This window comes from Kogia breviceps, chromosome 4 (genome assembly GCF_026419965.1).
Source record: "Kogia breviceps isolate mKogBre1 chromosome 4, mKogBre1 haplotype 1, whole genome shotgun sequence".
NCBI lineage: Eukaryota > Metazoa > Chordata > Mammalia > Artiodactyla > Physeteridae > Kogia > Kogia breviceps.
The window spans coordinates 45,072,184-45,097,483 of NC_081313.1; the positions used below are offsets into that span (position 1 = coordinate 45,072,184).

The window sequence follows — 25,300 nt, forward strand, 5'->3', positions numbered from 1 at the left end:
GGACCGGGGCACAAGCCCGTGTCCCCCACATCGGCAGGCGGACTCCCAACCACTGCACCACCAGGGAAGCCCTATCTCTTTGAATTGGTGTTTTTGTTTCTTTGGATATATACCTAGGAGTAGAATTTCTGGGTCACATGATAGTTCTATTTTTAGTTTTTGATCTCCATACTGTTTTCCATAGTGGCTGCACCAATTTACATTATTATAGCAGAATAAAGCTGCTATAAACATCCTTGTGCAGGTTTTTGTGTGGACATATGTTTTTAACTCCTTTGGGTAAATACTAAGGAGCATGATTGTATGGTATTGTGTGGTAATTGTACGGTAAGAGTATGTTTAGTTTTGTAAGGAACCACCAAGATTTTGCACCCTTTCAAGCCTAAGAACAGAAGGTCTCAGTGAGCCTGGCCCTGATACTTTCCTATACTTGGCTTGTCTTGACAATATGCTGCCAGAATACTTGAAGCCCCTTTTTACCCCACAGAAATGCTCTTCTTTGACCTACCCCTTAAGGCCATACTCAGAAGCAGAAAACACAGAGCACTCTTTGTCCCTGACCTTGTCTCCACTAGACATCCATGTCTAGTCCATACTAGAGGCCTACCATCTGCTTGACAATAAGCTGTACATTTTCATGCCACTTCCTAGACCTGTCCAGAGACATGCCAGCCCACCAGAAAGGACTTTGTACGGACTCAAGGAGGCTGAGGCAACCGGTGGTCTCATTGCTCAACACAACTTCTCTTCTCCGGAGAGCCTCATCTGACAGTGGAGATCTTGCCATGTCTACGTGAACTGAGTCTGTGCTTGCTCTTCAGTTTTCCAGACTATTTAGTGATATATACATAGGCGGTGAAACTGTAACGAAAAGCAAGGAATGATTAACAGAAAAAACCTGGATTGCTGTTACTCTGGAGATGAGGGAAGACAGTGTCAGAGGGTGGCGCAAGTTTGGGGCTTCCAAAGTAGCGGTGATTTTCAGTTTCTTTACCTGAGTGTTGATACATACACTGATGTAACATTGTGCCAAAGGGAGCAGCTAATGCAGGGCCTAAAGGCAAGAATGAACTGAACGCAGTGGAGGGTTTGCAGACAGCAAATGTGTCTGGGGTTCAGTGAGGGAGGGAGGAAGCAGGGGCTAGATTATGAAAATCCTTATCAGTAAAAGTGGGGTAATTCCAAGACAACAGGAAGCCACTCAAGGGTCTTAGTAAGCAGGGGGCTGATGTGGTCTAATTTATGTTTGAGAGATATCACGCTGTCAGCTTTATGGCAGTATTGGAGGGTGAGCAGGGTAGGATAAAGAAGCAGTAAAAGGCTATTTCATTTGTTTGGGCAGAGATGGTGTGGTCTGGAATAAGGACATGTCTGTGTGCATACAGAGAACAGGGCAGACTCTATGTGTAACAGCTTACTAAGTCCAGTCAGAGCTAAATGTGAGGTCATTTCCATCACTCTCCCTGGTAGTCACAAGGGTCATCAGCCTCAGGCCATTTTAAGCATGTCACTCCCCTTCTGTGAATTGTTTAATCTGGTATACCACAGGCATTTGGTTACACAAAGAGAAGGAGGACAGTTCATAAATACCGTAGAGGTTAAGAGCACTTGCTCTAGACTCAGGTCACATGCTCTGAGTTTGAATTCAGGCTCTGGAAAGAGATATGGCCTTGCGTAGGCCTCAGCTTCTTCATCTCCAAACTACTAAATAACAGCCATCCCTATTCTTGCAGAAATTAAAGAAAATCCACATAAAGAGATGGGAGAATGGTCTGACATATGCTTAAGTGTGAAATCAATGTGTGTGTACTATTAGTGCCATTTTAGCCATCATGCAAATTCCTGGCAGTTTTTAGTAACATATATTTTTGTGGTGAACTTTGAGCACTTTGCAGATTTTTTTTTACAACACTACATTTCAAGTTCTCTTTATTTATTTATTTTTGGTTTCATTGGATCTTCATTGCTGCGTGTGGGCTATCTCTAGTTGCAGTGAGTGGGGGCTACTCTTCATTGTGGTGCACAGGCTTCTCATTGCAGTGGCTTCTCGTTGCAGAGAACGGGCTCTAGGCGCACGGGCTTCAGTAGTTGCAGCATGCAGTCTCAGTAGTTGCGGCACACAGGCTCAGTAGTTGTTGCGCAAGGGCTCAGTAGTTGTGGCTCACAGACTCTAGAGCACACGCTCAGTAGCTGTGGCGCACAGGCTTAGTTGCTCCATGGTGTGTGGGATCTTCCCGGACCGGGGATCGAACCCATGTCCCCTGCATTGGCAAGCGGATTCTTAACCAATGTGCCACCAGAGAAGTCCCTCAAGTTCTTTTTTATAGTGAAGAAAACTGAAGTAAAGAGTTAAGCGGTTCTCAAGATCATACAGCACAGAGCCATAGAATATTAGTTCAAAAGAGGCCTGACTGTTCAATACTGGCTTGCTGGGACTTTAAATACCTGAAGACCTTTTAAAAACTAGTAATGCTCAAGTTACACCCTCAGAGATTTTGCTCTAATTTTTGTGGCCTGGAACCCAAGCATCAAGATTCTTCAAGCTCCTTAATGAGATTCCAGTGAACAGCTAGAGTTAAGAACCATTAACTCATTAAGATCCATTTTACAGATAAGAAATTGAGGTTCTGTGTGATTAAATGACTGGCTCAAGCTAGTTAATGTTAGAGATACGATAGACTCTGAGGACAAGAAGGAGATGGTCTTCAAATTCTGATAAACTAGCTAATAAAAGGAACATATAATGGTGAGATATGTCTCATAAGAATGAACATGATGTTAGCCTGGTCTACTAATGAGAAACCAGTGGTCTACAACGAAGCATAGAAAACGGGTTTCAGAGACATTGACTTGGCTGGGGCATAACACTGGCTTATCTGAGACTGTTCACAATTTATGCCTCACCACTAAATGCCCTCGTGCTCTGGGTGAATGTTCACCAATATTTACCTGAAGATGAATTGGCTTCCAGAGTGTGTTTCCCACAGGGAGAGAAAAAGATGCTCTCTTTATTGGGACCCTTTTAGACAGGTCCTCTGCCCTACCCACTCCATTAGTGTTTGTTGTTTTCTACACCCTCTACTCTTCCTGGGAATAAAGTTATATAGGGTGCCATCTCAGTTTGGGGGGAAAAAAGTGACCCTAAACAGCTACTATTCTCTCTCCCCCCCTAATTTCCTGTTCAGAAACAGTGTATATAACTCAGATCACTCAGGGTCTTCAAGCAAAGGCCTGAGAATATGCTTTCCTCTGATGAGTGAGCCTCCCCTAGTACCTGCTTCCCATTCCAGGTTTGAAATGGTAATAGTGATTGACACTTTTCTTGGGAGAAAGGTGTCTGCTATCCAGTAGTTCTTATATCCAGTCTGACTACAGTGTAAAATTTCAAAATATGTGCAGTTATTTTTAAAGTAATGATATGTTATAATGTGCCTTGCAGAATTTTCTGAAGAAGTTGGCAGAATCAACCAGTGACTCATTTGGTGCCTATTATTAATCCTAGTTTATAATACTCTCCTCCTCAAATGAACAAAAACCAAAAATCTGTTGAAATAGTTTATCCGTTATTTGACTTGTGAAATTATATACACAGTCTAAGATGAACGGTGTATCTTCTGTTGGACTGCTAGATTATGCAGCTTTCAATTTTTTTCATGAAGAAGTAAAATGTTTTCAATTTTTTTCAGCTTTCCCAATGTCCATTTATTTTAATCTGAAGGAATAAAAGGGGAAACAGCGAGGGAAGGAGGAGTGTTGTTGAACTGAAGTTGAAACAAGCTTCAAGTCATGTTATCTGATATGCGCTAGCAGTTAGGAAAGACTTATGATGAAAAAGGAGTTAGAGTGAAAGGAAATATATGCTAAACATGAAAACTGCTTTGAAATATCATCTACTGAATGTGATGGCCATTTTTATACTATTCATTTGTACTTAGTAGAATTTGAAGGAATCTTAGGGATTACTGAATCCGTTGCTGTTTTGTGGATGAAGAAAGCAAGATGGAGAAGTCATATTATTTGCCTAAGATCACAGAATTATTCCTTTTAGGTTAAATTACTTTATACCTGTGTTTTTAGATTGAATATTATTTTTCAGCAACACATCTCTTAAGTAAGTCAAGGTGTGCCAATGAAAGACCATATTCATAATCTCAGAAAGTAGAAATTCCCTGCTTTGACTGGGTGGAAGCTCAAGGTTCATTAATAACTCCCATCCTTCCTACCACCAGCCTTTCCCAACCTTCAGGCTCAGGAAGCTCCAGATAAAGTTATAACTCATCCAGCTCAAAGTGTACCTGCAATTTAGCAAAATTTCCCTTCCCAAATTAGTAGACCAGTTTACCAAAGAAGATGGTAATCTGAATGAATAAAAACATATCTAGTTACCTCAGTTTTGCATGACTTTTAAAGGTATTGTCTTACTCTTCATCTCCAGTTTCTTTTTTTTAATTAAGATACAATTACATAATGTAGTGCATAAATCTGAAATGGACAGCTTGATGAATGGTTATCTATAGATACGTCTTTGTAGCCACCACAAAGATCAAAATATAGAACATTTTCTAGCATCTGAGATAGCTCCCTTATATACCTCCCAGTCTATAATAATCACCTTTCTTCCGAATTCTACCATTATATGGTTGTAGAAAGCTTTACATGATTTCAGGAGTGGAATCATAAAACATGTACTCTTTTGTGCATAGCTTCTTTAATTATAAAGTTTGTAAGATTCATCCACGTTTCTGTGCATATCAGTAACTTGGCTGTTTTCATTGTTGTGTAGTACTCCATTGTGTGGATTTACCATGCTCCATTTACCCACTGTATTGTTGATGGACATTTGGAATGTTTCTAGAGCTTTGGGACATTATGAAGAAAGTGGTCATAATCAGAAACAGCCTTCATTTCTGTTGAGTATATACATAGGAGTGCAATTCCTAAGTCTTTTTACTTTGTTTTTCTTTCAGTGTCTTCTCTTTTTAGCCCTTGACCATAATCTAACCTTTCTATGTTGTTAAATGAACCATAACAATATACGTCTCTTTAGTCCTGACAAGTGTTTCAGCTGGCAGATTTCATAGTTTAAACTAGTCCACCAATAGAGTAACATCTTTCATGGTTCACTACCTGTGGCATCCCTGATGGATTTTGCTCTCTCATTTTCTTATCACTAACTTCCTGTCATATATATTCTGACTTAATGTAAGGAGAGAAAAACAGATAGACTCTTGAAGGGGACATCTAGGGACTTTCTTTTTATCTATTCCTCATGGAGTTGGTATAGTATAGAGGAAAATTACTAGATCAGAATCAGGAGACTGTTTTGATATCTGGTCTAGGTTTCTAGTTTCTATGGAGTAAATCACATCACTTCTCTGACCCTCAGAGGGTTCAATTATATCAATAGTTCCCAAACCTGGCCACAATTCGATATCATCTGAGGAGATGTCAGTGTTCCTTTTTCTTATGAAACTGGTACATGTTTATGAAAAAAGATCAAATAGTATAAAAGACTGTAAAATCAAAAGTAAAAATTCCTCCTCCTGACACAGTCTGTGCAATCCCTTATTCCTCTAACTCAGAAATTCCTTGGTATTGTTCTTAACTTTTAAAATGAAGATACCTGGGCCCGACTCCACACATAATGAAGCAGAGTCCCCAGGGTCCTATGAAGTTGTATTCTTTTTTTAAAGTTTCATAAGTGATCTTGATAGACTTTCAAGTTTGGGAATGAATTCCTTGACTAAATAATATCTCACATCTCTTCCAGTAAAATCCATTCCAATCCCCTCAAAATTATATTATTTAAGTTTTCCAGCTGCTAACAGGATTGACACTAAGCATAACTAAAGCAACAGTGGTTCTATTTTGACCTCTTCTTATTCATGCCTTCTCTCCTCACCTTCAACTGCTCAATTTCCTCACTTTAAAATTTTCTTAACTCCTTGGCCCACACAGTGAAACTTTACTAGTTGGAAGGCAGTGACTCATTCCATTAAAGCTCTAGTTGCTTTTTGGCTAATCCCATAAACCCATCAGTATTAATGAATTTGCTAGCTAATAATATGCTACCCTTCCCAGGCAACATAATGCCTTATGCTAAAATGTATGCTTCCATAATGCCTTTAACCAGTAGCATGGAGTTTGGGGGCTCCCTACAGAATATCCAGGAAGATGTTTTTAGTCAGTCATGCTTTCAAATAAAATCCACATTCACAAACATTTTTCCACATCTGTCATCACCAATATTACTCAGTTCAAATATCTGAAAAAGTACATGGTTAAAATAAATAGATATTAACTGACACAAAAGAAATTGCTAGGAATTTTAATCACAGTTAAGTAAATTGGTTGTTAATCATCAAATAATAGGAGAAGAAAGATTATCTGGATAACAGTCCAAATTACACTAGAAAACAATTTACCTCCCACACCCTCTGCTAACCAAATGACATGGTGGAAGGAAAAGCAGGAAAAGAAAGCCTAACTATAATTGCTATGATTAAAAAGGGAACTGTAAGAAGACAATAAAAATGTGTCTTGCTAGGCCAAAGATAGGAAGGTAGGAAAACAGAACTCAAGATATAATATCTGATCCATACAAATGATGATTATATTATAATTCTATTTTGAAAAAAATATATATATAGCATCTCTTCTGTAAATTCAAAGAATGGTTATATCTATTACTTAAAAATAAATCATATCTAGAGAAAAAGGCCAGGGAATATCGCTTCATTTTATTTATCTTTAGAAAAACTAAAGTGATAAAGGGTTAAAACTTTCCTAAGTTCAAACAGCAAAATCTAGATGAACTTCCAGTTGTCCTGAGTTCTAGAGTAGGCTGTATAATCTTACATAAATATTGTATTTATTACATTACTTGCAGATTGTGTGCATGTGTGTGTGTGTGTGTGTGTGTGTGTTATTACTTGGAAGGGTGGCTAATGTTGCAGTTAAAATATTGGTAGACTGAAGATTGAATTCACATTTCAAGCTTCACAACTTCATAACCTCCTTCACTCTGAGATCTTTGCCTAGAACACTCCTATTCTGCCTTGATTATCTCCTTCGTGTTCTGTGAGGCTTTGCTCATGTCTTCCCTTCCTTGACAACTGTGAGTTGATGTCTCTTTTCCTTGCTCCCACTGTTCCCTGTGCATAACTGTGTCTTTCTTAGCTCCTACTGTCTTGCTCTGAAAAGATCTGTGGGTACAGCCTCTTCACTAGGCTTTAGGTGCTGCAAGGGAGTTTGTTCACTATTGCATCCCCATTGCTTAGCATAATGCCTGGCACAATGTCAGTGTCCAGTCAGTATTGACAATATTGTTCTTCGAATGTCCAATTGGTATTTCAGTAACTAAATCTTCTTTTAAACTGCCTCATGCAAAGTTCATCCTCTGTGCTTGAAAAAGTTCCAGTACAACATAAAAGGCAAAATTTCTGTTACTTTCTCATCTTGTCTGTCTAATTCAGCACTTCCCATTTTGGAATTCCACAGAGTTGTCCTCTGAGAGATGCTGTTAAATAAGGGTTCCGTGATGGAGACTTGTCATTCAGCCTAGAGACAGCTAGTATGGTGACTTTAGCACACAGGTGATGGAAGCAAACTGCCAGCCACACAGGGGGAGTGAGTACCTCACCACTCTGCCTTCCTCCCCTCCTCTGTAAGAAAGGATGAATAGAGTCCTCTTCTATCAAGTTATTGTCAGGATTTACTGAGTAGCACACAACGGATTTAAATACATAGTAGTGCTCAGAAAATGTTGGCTACTATTATTAAATGAAGTTAAACAGCTTTTCTTTCATATTTGGTTTGGTTTGGTTTGCATGCTATAGGACTGCTCATAGCTTTTAGTATGCTGAGTGCCTGTGAGTCTCTAGGTAAGCAGTACTTTCCAAATATACTTGATGAAACTTCTACTAGAAAATTCCAGAAGTAGTACACTTTGGAATATACTTTAGGAAATCCTGTCTTATCAATTTAAAAGAATATTAGCATATTCTGAACCAAAATTGGGGCACTGGTTTGACATGTATAGATGTAACCTGGGGCACTGGGACATAGTACTTGGAACAAGGACTGTTCTAACACACAAGCAAATAAATAAAGACCTATGCATCACTACCTTTTAAAATATTTCTTTTTAAAAATTTTGAAGTGCAAATAAAATGACTTATTCATTCTAAAGTGAGGACTGCCTGAAGATTACACACAGCATTAAACTTTTAAAAAGTTATAAAAATTAAAAGGTAAAATGCACACTCTTTTAAGTATTGTAGTGGGTTAAATGGTGACCCCCCCCCCACACACACACACCCCCAAAAGAGCCATCCAAATCCTAATTCCTGGAAGCTGTGAACAGGACCTTATTTGGAAGTAGGGTCTTTGCAGGTGTAATTAAATGAAGGTTCTGAGAAAAGATCATCCTGGATTATCTGGGTGGTCCTACATCCAATGACAGTGACCTTGTAAGAGATACATAGAGGACAAGACAAGAGGAGAAGCCATGAGACAATGGAGCAGAGATGGGGGTGATGTGTCTACAAGATGAGGAACACCAGGGATCACCAGGAAGTACCAGAAGCTGGGAGAGAGGCCTGGATGGATTCTCCCCTGGGATGTCCAGAAGTACCGCCCCTGCCCACCCCTTGATTTTGGACTTCTGGCCTCCATAATGTGAGAGAATAAATTTCTGATGTTTAAAAAAAAAACTAAAGTGGAGACTGCAAATATTGCTCAAATAAAAAAAACCACCTAGGCTTTATGCATCATTTTCTGATATAGTTGGAGAATTATTACTGGGTAAAGGTGAAGGGCTGGACTTCCTTACTCAAAAACTTGTGCAATTTATCTTAATTCTTGTGCATCTGATAAGAACTTCCTCTAGAGCCAGGAAACTTTGCAAGTATGAAATGATCTGAAAGGAGGGAGTAAAGAAGGAAGTAACTGACCTACATGAAAAAGAGGAACAAGTTCTAAACAAAAGTGGGTTTAAAACAACCAGAAGAACAAAAGAAAGCTCGGCATACCAACCTCAAGGTAAGTAAAAACCTGCTTTAAGGTGTTTGTGTGAAATGAAAACTATAACAAACTAGTTCATTTTAAATAATCAATGGCTTTTTATCTCATCAGACACAGTTTGTAGAATTAGGTGGCCATACATTGAAAAACCACTTTACAAATTAAGAGTGAGGTTAATGTTTCTTTTCTAGTATAGAGGCTTGCAAGGATAAGAGTATGCTTTGTTGTTGCCTTGGTTTCAAACAGAAGGGCAGCATCTGACTGAAAATTTCAGAAGTTTGTCAACAGTTTGTGATTTTAAGACAAATAATTGTTAGGTAACCTGTTGGAATTGTCTTCCAAAACAGAAACAGTCTTCTTTCAAATTGGGCAAAGTGAAACCTATAAGTTATATTTGAAGGACTCTTGTTTAACATATGTATTCCATTCTAGTAGGTCTTTATTCATGTCTTGCAGGGTTTTTCCTATTAAGTTATTTTGAAGAAAGAGGACGGATGCATTTATTTTCCTGTAAAATGTCTCCTTGTCTTTATCTCAGAGAACACTACTTTGACAAACAGCTTTAATATTGGGAATGTACTGGAATGTCTACATAGAAGAACATAGATGGTTAAAAATAAATTCTCCTCTCAAAAATCCAGAGAGCAATTTATTACCTTATCCTCAGAGGACAATAGTTAGCCTTCCTCACTGCTGTTGCAATCCTGGCAGCTTTTAAAAAGCTGATTAATTTCAATCAATATGTGAAATTTAGTTCAAATATGCTGGCAAATATTTACTTAAATGAGTAATCATTTATACCATGAAATATCTTACATACGGTCAGTTTTCAGCTGTTGCAAAAAAGGAAGTGGGCTCCTAATGGTTAAAGTCACTTGCCAAACCTTTGCCTTTGAACACAAGCACTGTGTCTGGCCTTTTAAAGGAGGGAACCTACAAAAGTTCCAAAGAAAGTAAAAGATGTTGCAGTCTGGGGTGTCTGTCCCTATAGTTTTATCAAATAAATGTTATGAGTTAACTGCATCTCCTATTTAATTTCGTATTTTATGTGAAATGCCAATTGAAAATTTGCATATTGATGTATTCTAACCTTGAACAAATTTAGAAAAGTTCACTGTTGTACATGAGTTCCTACTGAGAGCAGGCCACAATTTCATGGGGTTTCTTTTCTCCTGTTTATCATTACTATTTTTATCCTAATGCAGGTTGCTCCCTTCATTAAAACATATTTAACAAGCTAGCTATTCTGTGTCTAGTACTGCTGCTGGTAATATAAAGATGAATAAGATATGATTCCAAACACTCAAGAACCTCAGAGCTAATCATCTATAAACATTTAGTGATGGATGTGCTGATAGACATTCATAGAAATGTGTGTAGGAATAATATTTGGGGGAAATTTTTACTTGAATCCAGATTTAATCACTTAGTCATTGAAGAAGTTACTTGACTTTTTTAATCCTCTCTTTTCTCATATATAAAATGGGCATAACAGTAGTATCTATTTAACATGACAGCTGTGCATGGTAAGATTAAATGAGATAATCCGTGTAAAAATGTTTAGAAGCTGGCCCCAAATAACTAAATATTATTGATTATGACATTCAGTGGATGATGATAATCATCTCATAAGCACTATGAAATTGGATGACTATAGTTAACAATACTGTATTATTTATTTGAAAGTTGCTAAGAGAGTAGATCGTAAAGTTCTCATTACAAGAAACAAAACTGTAACTGAGCTGATATATATTAACTAAATTTAGTGTTTTGATCAATTCATAATACACACATATCAAATCATCATGTTGTACACCATAAACTGATACAGTGGTATATATCAATTATATCTCAATAAAACTGGAAGAAAACAACAATAATGAAAACAATATTGGATATAAGTATTTCTGTGACTAGGCTAAAAACATACAGTAATAATATTTTGTTGATAAAATCATAATAGAACATTCAGCCGAGTTGAACACTTCCATTTTTCTCTCCTCTTTGCCATTTTAAAGCATCAACAGGTAGCACTCTAAAATTATCTTAATTAAAGGAAAGTTATTTGCTGGAAGTTGTGAGAAGACTAGTGATAGGAAGTCTTTCAAATTTTGTTTTAAATATTTTGTTTTTAGGTATTTTGTGTTACATCAAAGAGCTCTTTTCTTTTTTTAAGTATACACTGTACCTTTCAGAAGACATGTATGAGTTTTAAACTGTGAACTTAAACAATAGATGCTTAGATTTGGAGTCCTATGTTTATTTAATCATTCATTCAATAAATATTGACTGAGTGTCTTTTTTGTGCTAGGTGTTATGCTTTTCTCTAGGAGTATTCAGAGGAAAAGACCTGATCCTTGTCCACCATTTAACCAGGTAGGAAGACACACAATTTCCCATAATTTAGATTGCCATGCTGTAATAGAGAACTGACTCATTAATATGGGGATACAGAGGAATGTGTGATTAAGGAAAAGACATGGTCCCAGATCACTACAAAGAGGGACAGGCAAGGTTTCACAGAGGAGGTGATAGGTAATGGAAATGATTGCACATCTATACTCTTATCTCTTTGCTCCTATTGTGTTTGAAGCATTATCTTTCTCTTGAAAATTATTAGCCTTATGGTCAAAAACCATGTTGAAATCTAAGTGATAAAACCACTCAGGCTTCAGCAGAGACAGGCTCTTTTAACTCTCCCCCCGCCACACACACACACACACACACACACACACACACACACACACCAACAACAACAACAACAACTAGTACTGTATTTTATATTAAAACAAAAACTCACTAAATGCAACAGGTAGTACTGTATTCTATCCTGAAGGAAGAGCTCACTAAATGCTGATGCTTAATGTAGTGGTAGAAACTGGCAGATTTTTTATTATGCTATGTAATAAATATGCAATTAAAATGTTTCTAATTTACAGCAGGCACGTGGATGGCAGATCGTTCAACCTTCCCTTCCTTGAGTTTTCTACTCTGCTATTATTTTCCACTCATTTGTGCTTCATTTTGTGATTCATTGATTAAAAAAGGAAGTGGAGTTGAATGAAATCCCCCCGACACGGTGCAGTTATACAACAACAATTGTATAATCATCAGCTACAACAAGAGCCAGCTTCCAAAATCAAGTTTACTCATCTCTCCTCTATGTACACCAGGTCTTTGCCATGATGTTCTTTCATATCTGAAACAGAAATGCCTAAAAGAGCTTCCGAAATTACTTTCAAACCATATCCTACAAAGAATTACAGTGGACTGTACCTGTGAATTCATTAAGGGCTACACCATACTATGAAACAATACTGTGCAGAAATGCTGAAAAGCTGTGGAAATACTTCAGTGGCCATTTCCATAGGAATTTCCCTTCTTTTACTGTTGGTGATCTGTGGAATTGGGTGTGTTTGGCACTGGAAACAGCATAATACAGTGCAATTTACCTTACCAAAGTTTTTGCAAAGGAGAAAAGACTACACTAAAAGAGTCTCCTTGAGCCCCCAGGTTATCGGCCCAAGTAAAAAAATCTCAGTTCAAACCCAAGATGACAGCTCTGCTGGGAAGGACACTAACATACATGACAACTATGAAAATGTAGTAGTGTGTCCTCCCCAAGCTAAAGAAGAAACAGATAGGGGAGTATATGAAAACACTTGGCAGACCAATTTCAAGGAACCTATCTATGGAAATGAGACACTATGTGACTATTATAACTTCCAGAAGCCTAATACTTCTGAAGAATCTCAAGATGAAGATGTATATATTCTTCCGGATTCATATTAAGTTTTCAAAATGTGGGTTTAGTTACTGGAGGATAAATATTTGCTGGAACTTTTACTGTACTGATAACATTATTAATCAAGTTCTTCTGTTGAAACTGAATGATCTCTGTTTTATCTCCACCCTTCTGAATCCTCTCTGCATGTATCACTGTGGATTAATTCTAGATATCCTCTGCACCCTCCTTGCCCTGGGTTAATTCCTCATTATGTTTTATTGATTCTTCCTTCTGAACATTACTTGTCATATTTTTCTTCTTTTTCTATCTCCACCATCTTTTCCGGCTCAGGATTGTTGTCACAGTCTGCTAACTAGTCTTTCTGGCTCTAGTTTCTACATAATCAGTGATGCTGCATCTATCCCCATGATGTCGCCAGATTCATCTGCAGAAAATACTCTGAATGGCCACATCACTCCTTTGCATATAACCTCTTAATGTCGCCTCTTTGTAAAAGACATACTACTCATAATTCTAACTCCAGAATTCATGATTTTACACAGTTCGTTCAAATTCACTTTTCCAGTGACTTCTACTAATCTCTCACTTCATTTTCATCAGAATCATCTGAAAACCTGCCGAACCCATCCCTCCTCCACAGCTTTGTTTTTCCACCCCCTCTTAAGCCTGCCTCAGATCATAACTTCTTCCGCAAGTCTCTTGAATCATTCCAAACCTACATTTGCCTTTTTTCTTTTCCTGATCTCCTATAGATTTTGCTGCCTGTTCAATTCTTTGGGCGTTTAAACATATGAGTGTTTGCAATGGCATTTTATTATTTAGTGTCATATGAGAATGTCTTAAATTCCCTACTAAATAGTAAGGAACTGTCTCATATTCATACTTTAGCTCCAATACCTAGACCACCATATGAGGCACTCAATATTATTCAGTTGACAAGAATTGAACTGTATATTTTACTAAGTCCTTTTGAAAACAATCTAATAAATTCATCCATCCAAGGAGTATTTATTGAGTACCTTCTATTTACTTCTTACTGTGCTGTACACATGGAGGGGGTAAAATAGTGAAAAGAAAGACATGGGTCCTGAACATGTTCTGTCTAGTACGAAAGAAAAGACAAAAAAACCAAACAAATAGTATGCGATTTATATAAGCTATGGTATCTCTAAACCCACCCTTGGATATGCTGCTCTAAATTTCTCAGGCTGGAACTCTGCAAACTATCAATACCTTTCTCCTTTGCCAGGCGTATCCGCATTAGGATCTGTCAACAGCGGGCAGTGAGGAAGAATGGTAGGCAATAAACAGGAAGCAAAAGGGGCCTTTCTCCTTCTCGCTCTCCTTTCTGTCCTGAGAAGGTACTGTTGTCGTTTAACCTACTCCAGCATCACTGGGGGTCCGCAGTTTCTAGTTCTTCCAGCACCCCCAGAACCAGCTTCTTTGCACCTTGTCAGAGACGCCGGCGCCGGCCAAGCAGCACCCTTTCCTTGGTATCTGAGAACCAGCCCCTCAGCCCCTCCTCCAAGCTCCTGAGGGACCGGCAGGAAGCAAAGGGCACCTTGAGCTCTGGGTCCCAGCCCTGCAGGACACCTCCTCCTAGTTTCTGATGACCCCCAGCCTTAGGTACGGTGGCCATTTCCTGCATTTCCTATCTCTCTGGTACCTCAGTGTCCTCTTTTTGTCTTTTCAGTATACCAGTACTTTTAAAAAATTGATGCTTTATATTCGGTTCTCCCTTTTCAGACAAACTGGTATGGTTTCCATTTCCCCAAGTGATACAACTAAAAATGGTATAGTAGGTGTTGTGAAGAAAAAAAAGCTTTCTGTTTTTGAGAACAGTGGCGTTTGTTCAGTAGGGAAGGGGATTTGAATTTTAACAAGATGGCCGAAGGAGGCCTCTAAAGGCACACTTAAGCTGAGACCTGAGGGTGAAAGGGGTTATGCAGATGTGGTGATGGGCAGGAAAGGAACCAGCATATGGAAAGAATCTGAGGCATGAAAGAATGTAGATAACAATTGACTACTGGTATACATATTGGTAATTGCACCCATCCTCTTGGAACTTAAAGAAAGCCATGGTGGCTGGAGCTTAGTGAGGGAGGGCTGAAGTGACACCTGATGTGTTGGCAAAGGGGGGAAGAGTAGACACAGCACAGCTTCTCGTAAGTCTTGGTAGGTGGCTTGGACTCTGACGTGGGTGCAAGTGGAATCTAAAAAATGATTTTAAGCAGAGGAGTGACAACATTACATTTTTCAAAGAGCTACCAGGTTGAGAAATGACGGGAAAGGGTCGAGATGGAAGTGCTTAAGACAGTAAAGACTATTTGTTCAGTAACTTACTACTCATTAATGAAAGTCCATAAAGCCTGGCAAGTTTTGAAACGGCTCCTCTTCACTTTCTAGAGGAGAAAAGGATTTATGTCGATCTCAAGCATTTATGTTGGTCCTGGAGCACATGGTCATTTTGAAGTCTCAAACAGTAAGTTTTTTGCTACAGTAATCTATACCCATGCCTACCTAGTACTCAATCATAGCAGCTGAAAATCACCTGCCAGAAACACCACCAGAGAGTATCTCTGTCTTGTTAGGATGTGGGAATCAGGCTGGAACAAATAGGGGGTTTAATCTAGAACAGCTGAAGTGGTATTATCCAAAGGGATCACGAGACTCACTGCGGAGGTGAGCAGCCACAGGTGGGCGCTGGAGGAGCCGCCTTAACGGTCTGGTCTGAGCATTCACCGGGAGGTGGTAAAGCAAGGTTTCTCAGTGAGCTAAGCAAGGGCCCATTTGCTGTGAGATCAATGGTGCTTGGGGTATATTACTCTACCCTGTTATGGGGGTGTATTATTATTACCTTTATGGTGGAGTGTTAAGTCAGACTGAAGTGAAACGTTGCAAGTTGCAGGCGTGAGCGCCGGGGCAAGGAGCCCGGTGCTCACCGTCGCTGGATGTTGGCCAAGAAATCCTGCAGAGACTAGCTACGTGCCACGGGGTGTGAACATGCCGACATTTCTGTGAGTACGTCGTAAAGCCGCGCTCATTATATTTGACGCTACTGGGTCTTTTTCCCCACCCCCAGCTTCCTTCCTCTTTTAATTGTGGTACATGTGGTTACTTTTGCTAATAATCTAACTCAAAAGCAAACTGCTATTCTCAGCCGATGCAGACAAACTTTGTTCTTTTTATCTCTCGAGGACGATTTTCACTTTTGAGATTTTAAGACGGTACAGAAATATTGTAAAGGATGCAGATAGGAGATAGAAATTTGAAAGGGGAGGTGGGGAAGAAGGTAGAGGAAGAGGAGGAGGAGGAGAAGTGGGGGAAATGAGAGAAGGAGGGAGAGAAACGAGAATAGGAAATAGGAGTGGGATGGAGAATGGAGGGCATGTATGGTAAAAAGAGAAGTTGAATGACAATTTCCTTTACCCCCTCTGTTGTTTCCCCCCCCACACACACACACACACAAGAATTGCTAGTAAGGTAAGTAGATATAAAAAGAAGGAAGAAGTTGTCTGCCTTTACTGCCTTTCTAACCTTGTTGAATGTAGATAACGATTGGCTACTGGTAAACATATTGGTAATTGCACCCATCCTTGTTATGGAAGTGTACTTATGTGATAACTAGCCTTCTCGCTGGTCCTCAAACTTGCCTGAATTCAGGGACATTACATTCTCTCAGCCCTGACTGCTCTTCCTCCAGATATTCACACTGTGAACTCCTCATTTCACTGAACTCTCTGATCAAAGGACACCTATTCAGAGCTGACCCCCCAATCTGAAATGGCCCCCTGCCATGAATCTCAGACCCTTTTCCTTGCTTTAGTTGCCTTCATAGACTTATCACTTCCTGACAAGTGTTCTTATATGTTTCTAATCTGCTCTCTTTACCTAGAATGTAAGTTCCATGAGGGCAGAAACATTTTCTATCTTACTCCCTGCTTGATCACCAGTACTTGCTTATAGGATATGCTCAATTATGTTTGCTGATCAAATCATTAAGGTGTTTTCTTGAAGACTAACATTTTTAGTGAAATTGCTGAAATACTTTGGAAAATAACAAAATGGGAAAACTTACAAATATTATTATTAATTAATTTTTTTTTTTTTTTTTTTTTTTTTGCGGTAAGCGGGCCTCTCACCGTTGTGGCCCCTCCCATTGCGGAGCACAGGCTCCGGATGCGCAGGCTCAGCGGCCATGGCCCACGGGCCCAGCCGCTCCGCGGCACGTGGGATCTTCCCAGACCGGGGCACGAACCCGTGTCCCCTGCATCGGCAGGCGGACTCTCAACCACTGCGCCACCAGGGAAGCCCTACAAATATTATTTTGAACATCACTAATATGCAAGGATATATTAAGCCAGATTTTAATAGAAATTCAGTGCCATGAGACTTCTTTGCCATTTCAGTACAAGTGAGCTTTGTGCCACATCAGTAGAAGGAGCAGAGCAGATGGGGCACTTAGGCCAGTGGGGAGACTGGACATTGGGTTCCGTGGAGGAAAGGGAGAAGAGGGGAGAGATGACCCTATTTCCACATTTTAAACTGCTATTCTCAGCCACAATAACCAGCTGGTTTTTTACGATTCAGGGAGTTATAAACGCCATCATCCCCTTTTAGTGCTTACATTGTGTTATCACTTTGCAGCATGGTATTCTTGTTCCCTCTCTCCCCTCCTCAGCTCTTTTGCAAGTTCCTTTCCTCTTGTACACCCATTCGGCACAGTGGTGCTCCATGAGGCTTTCTTTGGCTCCCAGCTTCTTCTCACACTTCTTCCCCAGGTGACTTAGACATTTATGCCTGAACTCTCCTGCCCCCAATGTCCTTTGGAAGCATTTGACTCACATCGCTCACCATCTAATGCTTATTTCTATGCAGTAGTATCCTTCAGACACCTGAAATTCAGCATGGGCCAAACATGGCTAGGGGTCAAGGTGTGGGTGTCACTCAGAAATAGAAATGAAATTAATGATGGGATCAGAGAAGGCTCAGAGATAAAGGGAGGGTATCCATTGCACGGGATGCTTGCTAATAATTTCAGAAGCTGACAGTTCAGAATGTCCAAGTGTCAGGCTTCCCTGGTGGCGCAGTGGTTGAGAATCCGCCTGCCTATGCAGGGGACACGGGTTCGTGCCCCGGTCCGGGAAGATCCCACATGCCGCAGAGTGGCTGGGCCCGTGAGCCATGCTGGGACCGTGAGCCATGGCCGCTGAGCCTGCACGTCCGGAGCCTGTGCTCCGCGCAACGGGAGAGGCCACAACAGTGAGAGGCCCGCGTACCACAAAAAAAAAAAAAAAAAAAAAAAACAGAATGTCCAAGTGTCAAAAACTTCAGCCTCAAAGTATCATGGTGTCAGTATACCATGTACTGAGTAGCTGCCTCTTCAACATTAGTGCCTGGCTCAAACAAACAAGATTTGTCCCTGTGATCCCCAGTCACTGAATTCAGGTGGTGTCACATTTAGCAAACAGTGTGTCTGTTCTTCTCTTCCCATGACTGCTGACTGATGAGTTCTGAAACATAAGACTCTGTGTATAGTAGCAAGAAGGGGTCCAGGCTTGCTAGGCATCCGGCTAGTGGACTTGTCTGATGACTATAGGTGTATGGCTCAGTAGTGCTACTTATTTTATTGACTTCAACATTTTCGTTTGTTCTTTATTTTTAAATCTTTTTAGGCTAACTACATTGAGCTGACCTAAAAATCAGTGCTTAGTGGACTAAATCATGAAAAAAACACAGACCACAGACCAGGGATTTTAGAATTTGTCCACTTTAAGTGAATGGTTATCTACTGATATCCCTGTGAAGGATAGGAAAATTGCAAATACATCTTGAATAAAAGCACCTTCTGGTAGATGCTTACAGTTGGATACACAGGAAGTTGCAGAACACCAAAGTCATGAAATTTATAACAAGAGACTCTCATGATCTAGTAGGATAAAGTGATTTCAGTCACGTAACAAATATTTGTGAAGTGCCTGTGTTGTATCAAACACTGAAGGAGCACTGGAAGTTCAGCAGTGGGGTTAGTGGATGGAGGGTGTAGAGACAGACTCTGCCTCTGCATTCGGTGGGCTTACACAGTTTTAAAGAGTTCTGATACTTCTACAGGCTATTAGAATGTATTGAGATAATGGTATAACAGGGAAGCACGTGGTGTAATGGAAGACTCACCAGGCTAGGGGTTAAGAAGCCTTTCCTGTGGAAAGTGACACCTAAACTGAGACGTGGAGGACAGTTACGAGATAGCCAGGCAAGGAGGCTGAGGGAATCATGTTCCAAAAAGAGGGGACAGCATGTGTGAGGACCCAGAGTGTAGGATGTGTTCAAGAAGTGAAAGAAGATAAATACCACCTAAGTGTAGAGTGTAAAGGGAGGCAGGCAAGAGGAAGGTGGTGCTGTGAGCAAAGGTCAGCTGATAAAGGGCTTTGTATGACAAGCTGAGGAATTTGGACTTTATCCTGACAAAGCTGATACCCATGATATCAGAATAGGATCTTGGAAGGCAGAAATGGCATCGATTTTTCCAGAAACCGTAGGGTATTGCAAATAAATAATTTCTCAGCTGTAACAGAATATGGGAAGCGAGATTCTGAGGTTCAGGATGTGGGACTTGATTCTAACAAGCACATGTCTGTGAGTTTTATAAAATAAGCCATGCTCTCCAGTGTTTTATTAAGGCTCCCATAGCTTTAAATTTAAATTCAACTCCCGTAGTTTTGCATTTTGCAGATTCTCCCAATAGAGATGGGAATTAAGCAAATGAGAGGGGCTCAAACAAAAGGAGGCACAGAAGATGGTAAATTGCCAGATGCAATCAAGGCTGATGAAGGTGTGACTGCAGCTATTGACCTATGCTGTTGCCATGGGAACAAAAGCTCTCTGGTTCTGGAGTGCTTTTCCTTTTTAAGGACAGACTGGCTTTAGTGAATAGTTAAGACTGAAAATTATGGAAGTCAGATCATCCACTGCCACATGTATTCTAAATCTTTGTTAGTGACAGAGACAGTGGCTAGCTGGGTCTGAGGTGAGCTCCCCAGAAGCCCAGAAGCTGTCAAAGGCATAAGGTTGAGGCTCAATGAAAGGCAGAGTTTAGCTGTTGCCTCAGGCCCACTTCCCCAGCTCCACTCCATGCTAGACTGACATATTAATTGTGATACTGAGAATTTAGAAGGAGGAATATAATTAACTAGGCTTTATTAACATATGATTTTTAAAATATCAAATTAGGATATTGGAAACTCATCAAGCAAATACACAGAAATGTACATTTTATTTTCCTTCTTAGGTGTTTCCGAGCAGACTGTAGTCCTCATTACATTCCTACTATTGGAGTGACTTCTGAGCACCAAGCACCATGATAAGGCTTTATGTGAATTATCTTTCTTAATTCACCAACAATTCTATTGCATTTGTACTGTTGTTATCCCCATTTTACAGATGAGAAGATTGAGACTTAGGGAAGTTAAAATCTGACCAAAGATCTTAGTGTCAATAAAAAAAAAAAGGAGGCAGGATTTGAACCCAGTCATTCTCATGAGAGACTTGCTCAGGTTATTTTATTACAGTGTTACTAGTAGATGATATCTTCTATTTTAGCATCATGGAATTTCAGACCTAGAAAATAACTTGGAAATTATGTAAATTGACCTCCTCATATTGCGAATGAGAACAATGAGTCCCAGAAAGTTTATGTGACTTCCCTAAAGTAATACAGTGATTCATGACTAACCAGGATCAGAACTCAGGGCTATTCAACGGAACTTGCTGCCTTTCTTATTGACTGAAAATAGAAAGTTTTTGTTTGTTTCTTAATCCAAGTCTTCTTCATAGCATCCTTTCAAGTCTCATTTCCTGAGGGCTTTGCTTTTATCTATTTTATTTTAGCTGGGCCTTCTCTTCTCTGCATTTAGAAATGATGCTGATTTTTCGAAATGTTAAGCAAAGATAGTCCTAAGAGAGCAAAGTATACAGATTTCTTAATGCATGTGGTTCTCGTGTGGCCGGAGCTAAGTAATGAAGGCCATCAATCAGGAGTGGAGTGGTGCACATGTCCTCTTTTGGTCATTATTTCTTAAAATGTACTCTTTTGTCATCTTGTCTCATCTGGCAGAATTTGTCTAGACTATATACACTTTTAACTCAATTATCTGATAAGAGAAACACATGACCAACAGAAGAGGCGCATTCAGGATGAGGAAGGGGGAGGAAGTTGGGAAATGTCTGTGACAACTGCATCGCATTGAGACGGCTGGAGAGCACATTTGAAGGAAGAGCTAATGACGAATATTCTCTCTGGGTTGGAATGTCAAGGGCCTAGAAGCTATTTTCAGTCTGTTTGTTCCAGAAGATCAAGGAGAATATTGTGAAGTACCTGAGCAAGGAAAAATCTGATGTTACATTTAAGGGAGAATGTCCTCCTTTTAAAATCAAAAGATGGGGCTTCCCTGGTGGCACAGTGGTTGAGAGTCCGCCTGCCGATGCAGGGGACACAGGTTCGTGCCCCGGTCTGGGAAGATCCCACATGCTGCGGAGTGGCTGGGCCCGTGAGCCATGGCCTCTGAGCCTTTGCGTCCGGAGCCTGTGCTCCGCAACGGGAAAGGCCACAACAGTGAGAGGCCTGCGTACCAGATGCAAAGCAATAATTACTTTTGAATTTGCTAGATCAACTAACTAAATCTTAGAGCAGAGGTTTGGGAGAGGACTAGAAAAGTGCACGGGAGGGGGAACATTTAGAAAAAGGAGGAATGAAAAGATGCACAATAAAAGAACCCTTGAGAGTATATAATCCCCTTAATGGTAATCAAAAGAACGTTCTGTCTAAAGGTGAAAGCTAGATGTCTACAAGGGCTAGGCAAGGACATATATTCATGAATGAGGCTGCTGAAAGGCAGTGGGGAGATAAGAGTCTTGCATGTGGAGCAAGTGAAAGGGCTGCCTTAGTGTCTTTCCTTTTCAGACCCTCTGCAGAACAAACAATAATCAAACAAATGTGTCCCTTAGCTCTAAATCAAGATGGAGTTCTTTGTTCCTACTATTTCTAATGCGTCATGCAGATGTGTAGAAATGGTTTGATTTTACCGTTTAGTAAAAGTTCTTTCTAATGAAATACTTTATATTTCAAGGATAAATAGTAGTAAAGGCAACCAGAGGGAGAAGTGGGACTCTTTTCATTTAAGAATTATTTTCATTTCCTCTTTTAATTAGCTGTGTTGCTTAATATAACAATACCTTCTCACCCACATGTGTTGAAAAAGAAAGCTGTGAGGCTTACTTTAGGATGCATCTCCTCAATTGCACTTAATGAGAAAAAAAGCTGTAATAAAGGGTGTATATTTTTAACATGTGGATTGACATGTTAAACATTTTGCCCCCTTCTCAAAGCCTATATTAAATTCCAGATCACATATGAATCCTTGTTTAATGCCAGCAGTCCAAAATGACCTATCTTGTGCTGATTTCCTTCCTCTGTCTATCCATGCATCCATTTAGCCCTTACCCAGCTAACAAATATTTACTGAGGGTGCATCAGCTGTTAGGCATTGTGATAGGAACTCAATGGTGAATAAAAACATACAAAGCAGTCTAGATGAAATACCAAAAAAAAAAACAAACCTACAAATAAAAGCATAACTAGAAACATAAATAAATGCTATGAAGTAAAGAAACATGGTGATATTAAAGCTTGTAATAGAAGAACTTGACTTAGTTGAGCAGTCAGAACAGGCTACTTACACTGGATTACTAAAGTATGAATTATATAAGCAGAATTTACCTAGAATGAAAATAAGAATTAATGACTGCCTTTCTACAAAAGAGGCCCATTATTATAGGACATTATCACTGTGTTGGCTTGTTTGTGTAAAAGAAAGGGCAAAATCTCCAATTGCTTTGAAGGGCTTGTAAACTGCTATTAAAAATAATTAGAGACAAACACGAAAATATTGGTTGAGAAAATTCCATACAGATTAGCTTTCTACACAGATCTGGCATGAATTTAAATATTTTTAGGCAGTGTAATAGAGTGGAAAAAATAAATGCTAAAACATATACTAGACCTATACTAGTATCACAGTTCTAATGAATATTAGCTATGTGGCTTTGCAAAAGTTATTTACCCACTCTGAGTCAGAAAATCCACAGCTGATAGGTAACACTAATTAGAATATGGTAGGGTTATTGTGGAAATAGAATAATATGTGAAAATGCCTCAGACATTAAGATTATTCAATGCCTGGACTTCCCTGGTGGTGCAGTGCTTAAGAATCCACCTGCCAATGCAGGGGACACGGGTTTAATCCCTGGTCTGGGAGAATCCATCATGCCGTGGAGCTACTAAGCCCACGAGCCACAACTACTGAAGCCTGCTCCCTCAAGGCCCGAGTACCACAGCTACTGAGCTTGCGTGCTGCAACTACTGAAGCCTGCGTACCTAGAGTCCATGATTCACGAGAGAAGCCACCGCAATGAGAAGCCCGCACACTGCAACGAAGAGTAGCCCCCGCTCGCCACATCTAGAGAAGGCCTCTGCTCAGCAACGAAGACCCAATGCAGCGAAAAATTTAAAAAAAAAAAAAAAAAAATTATTCAATGCCTAAGATGCATGTAAAACATTAATCTGCTGTATTACTTGTCTCAGTTCTATTACCTACATACTATTGTTGGATTTTTCACCATTAAGGATTATTTTTTATGATTTTCTTCTTCAAAGATTTTGTACTTTGAAATATTTTGCTCAATAAAATAAGCATTTATTATATAATAATTTATTTTGATGGACATATATACACTACCAGATGTAAAATAGATAGCTAGTGGGAAGCAGCTGCATAGCACAGGGAGATCAGCTCGGTGCTTTGTGACCACCTGGAGGGGTGGGATGGGGGGGTGGGAGGGAAACACAAGAGGGAGGGGATATGAGGATATATGTTTATGTATAGCTGATTCACTTTGTTATACAGCAAAAACTAACACACTATTGTAAAGCAATTATATTCCAATAAAGATGTTAAATAATAATAATTGATTTTGAAATTTTCAACAATCATGCACTTGTAACTACCAATCAGAACTTCTGATCAGCATGATCACAATTGAATTTATATAACTAAAAAAAAAATGCTTGCACTACTTTGACATTTTTTAATTCAAAATAGCTACCTCTTATGTGAACAGTGAAGCAGCTCTTGTCCAAATTCCTTTCCAGGAAAATAAGGGGCAAGAATGCTGAACCAAGGGCAAGGTTGAGGGAGGCTGGGCTGGAGATAGAAGAGTTCTGTGCTCCTCGCACCAGCTCTGAGAGTCCTAGTTGAACTCCAATGCACTAGAACGATATAGCTTAATCCCTAGTTGCAATATGTGTCAGTTAAAAGTTGTATTGATTCTACTGTTATGTCATTGACTCAGATGTTTGGAATGACTTCATTGTCACAGAGCTCACCGTCTGAAAGTTGTCACACTTATTTTGATGAGTTCAAAGGGTATTAAAATTTGCTCAGTTCAGTCTACATTTCTGCTCAAAAGTCATCAGCTTTTGTATGTCTTACTGCCTCTCCTTGGCTGCTATACTTTATAAGCTTCCCTCCTTGGAGCATTATGGGGGGCCTTGAGAAATTCTCATGATGCGTACAGAAGTATTACGTAAAGAGACAGTGTCCATAAAAAGTATATCCACCCCCATTTGGGCCATGCCATGATGATATAAGGTTCCCTCTTTTCAATTACCAAGATTGTTGATATGCCCTGAAGTTACTTCCACTGCGTTGACTGCTGGTTGAGTGTGTGCACTTGTCCAAGAGTCAGAATGATATAGGAGGTTGTTGCCTGGGTCAAGGTAATTTAAGGGTGTCCAAAGTCCCAATTACACATCCCTCCCGCCTTTCACAGAGTTTGAAACTCACACCAATACTAGGTTCTTCCTTGCTCTAATTTAGAGTCTCTAAAATCCTTCGTTTAGATGTACAAAAATGTACAAAATCCTTATGTGTTCTTAAACCATTACCCACTACTTAATACTTTCAAGAGTTGATGTTTCAGGTAAGTGACAGGGATTTACAGAAGAGCCACCACACATTTGAGCAACTAATTAACTGCTTTCTTCTAAGACAAGTGATCACATAGTGATCACATAGGAATTCTGGACTGGTTCAGGGGGAAGATATAAATTGTCTTTATATTTCTTCTATATTCCTGCCTTCTGGTACTCAGTTTCCTTTTTAATCCTTGACATTCATCACCATGGCTGCCTAATTAAGAGCATCTCTTACAGCCCTCCAGGTATTAGCCCATGTAATACCTCAGCACAGTATTAAGCTGAGGATACAGATACATGAAAGGCAAGCCTCTACCCTTGAGCTTTATAGTCTGCTTAACCTTATAATCATTTTCCCCCTCAAATCATGGACTGATATTGCCACTCACTTGTTAATTTGCAGTATTAAGCCTGCAAATCTTTGGAATTCAATGTCATTCCAGATAAAACATGTACTGCTTTATTTTTTAAAAAAATATATTCATATGCCAGGGCCA

The 25,300-nt window shown here is 39.6% G+C and overlaps 1 protein-coding gene across 1 annotated transcript; it reads left to right on the forward strand.

Annotated features, from left to right (window-relative positions):
• Positions 1 to 12,237: 12,237 nt before the first annotated feature.
• On the forward strand, positions 12,238 to 12,870 carry GAPT (GRB2 binding adaptor protein, transmembrane). Its single transcript, XM_059060472.2, has one exon. It carries the CDS (start codon positions 12,331 to 12,333, stop codon positions 12,814 to 12,816), a length of 486 nt encoding a protein of 161 aa, XP_058916455.1. The 5' UTR covers positions 12,238 to 12,330; the 3' UTR covers positions 12,817 to 12,870.
• Positions 12,871 to 25,300: the final 12,430 nt, after the last annotated feature.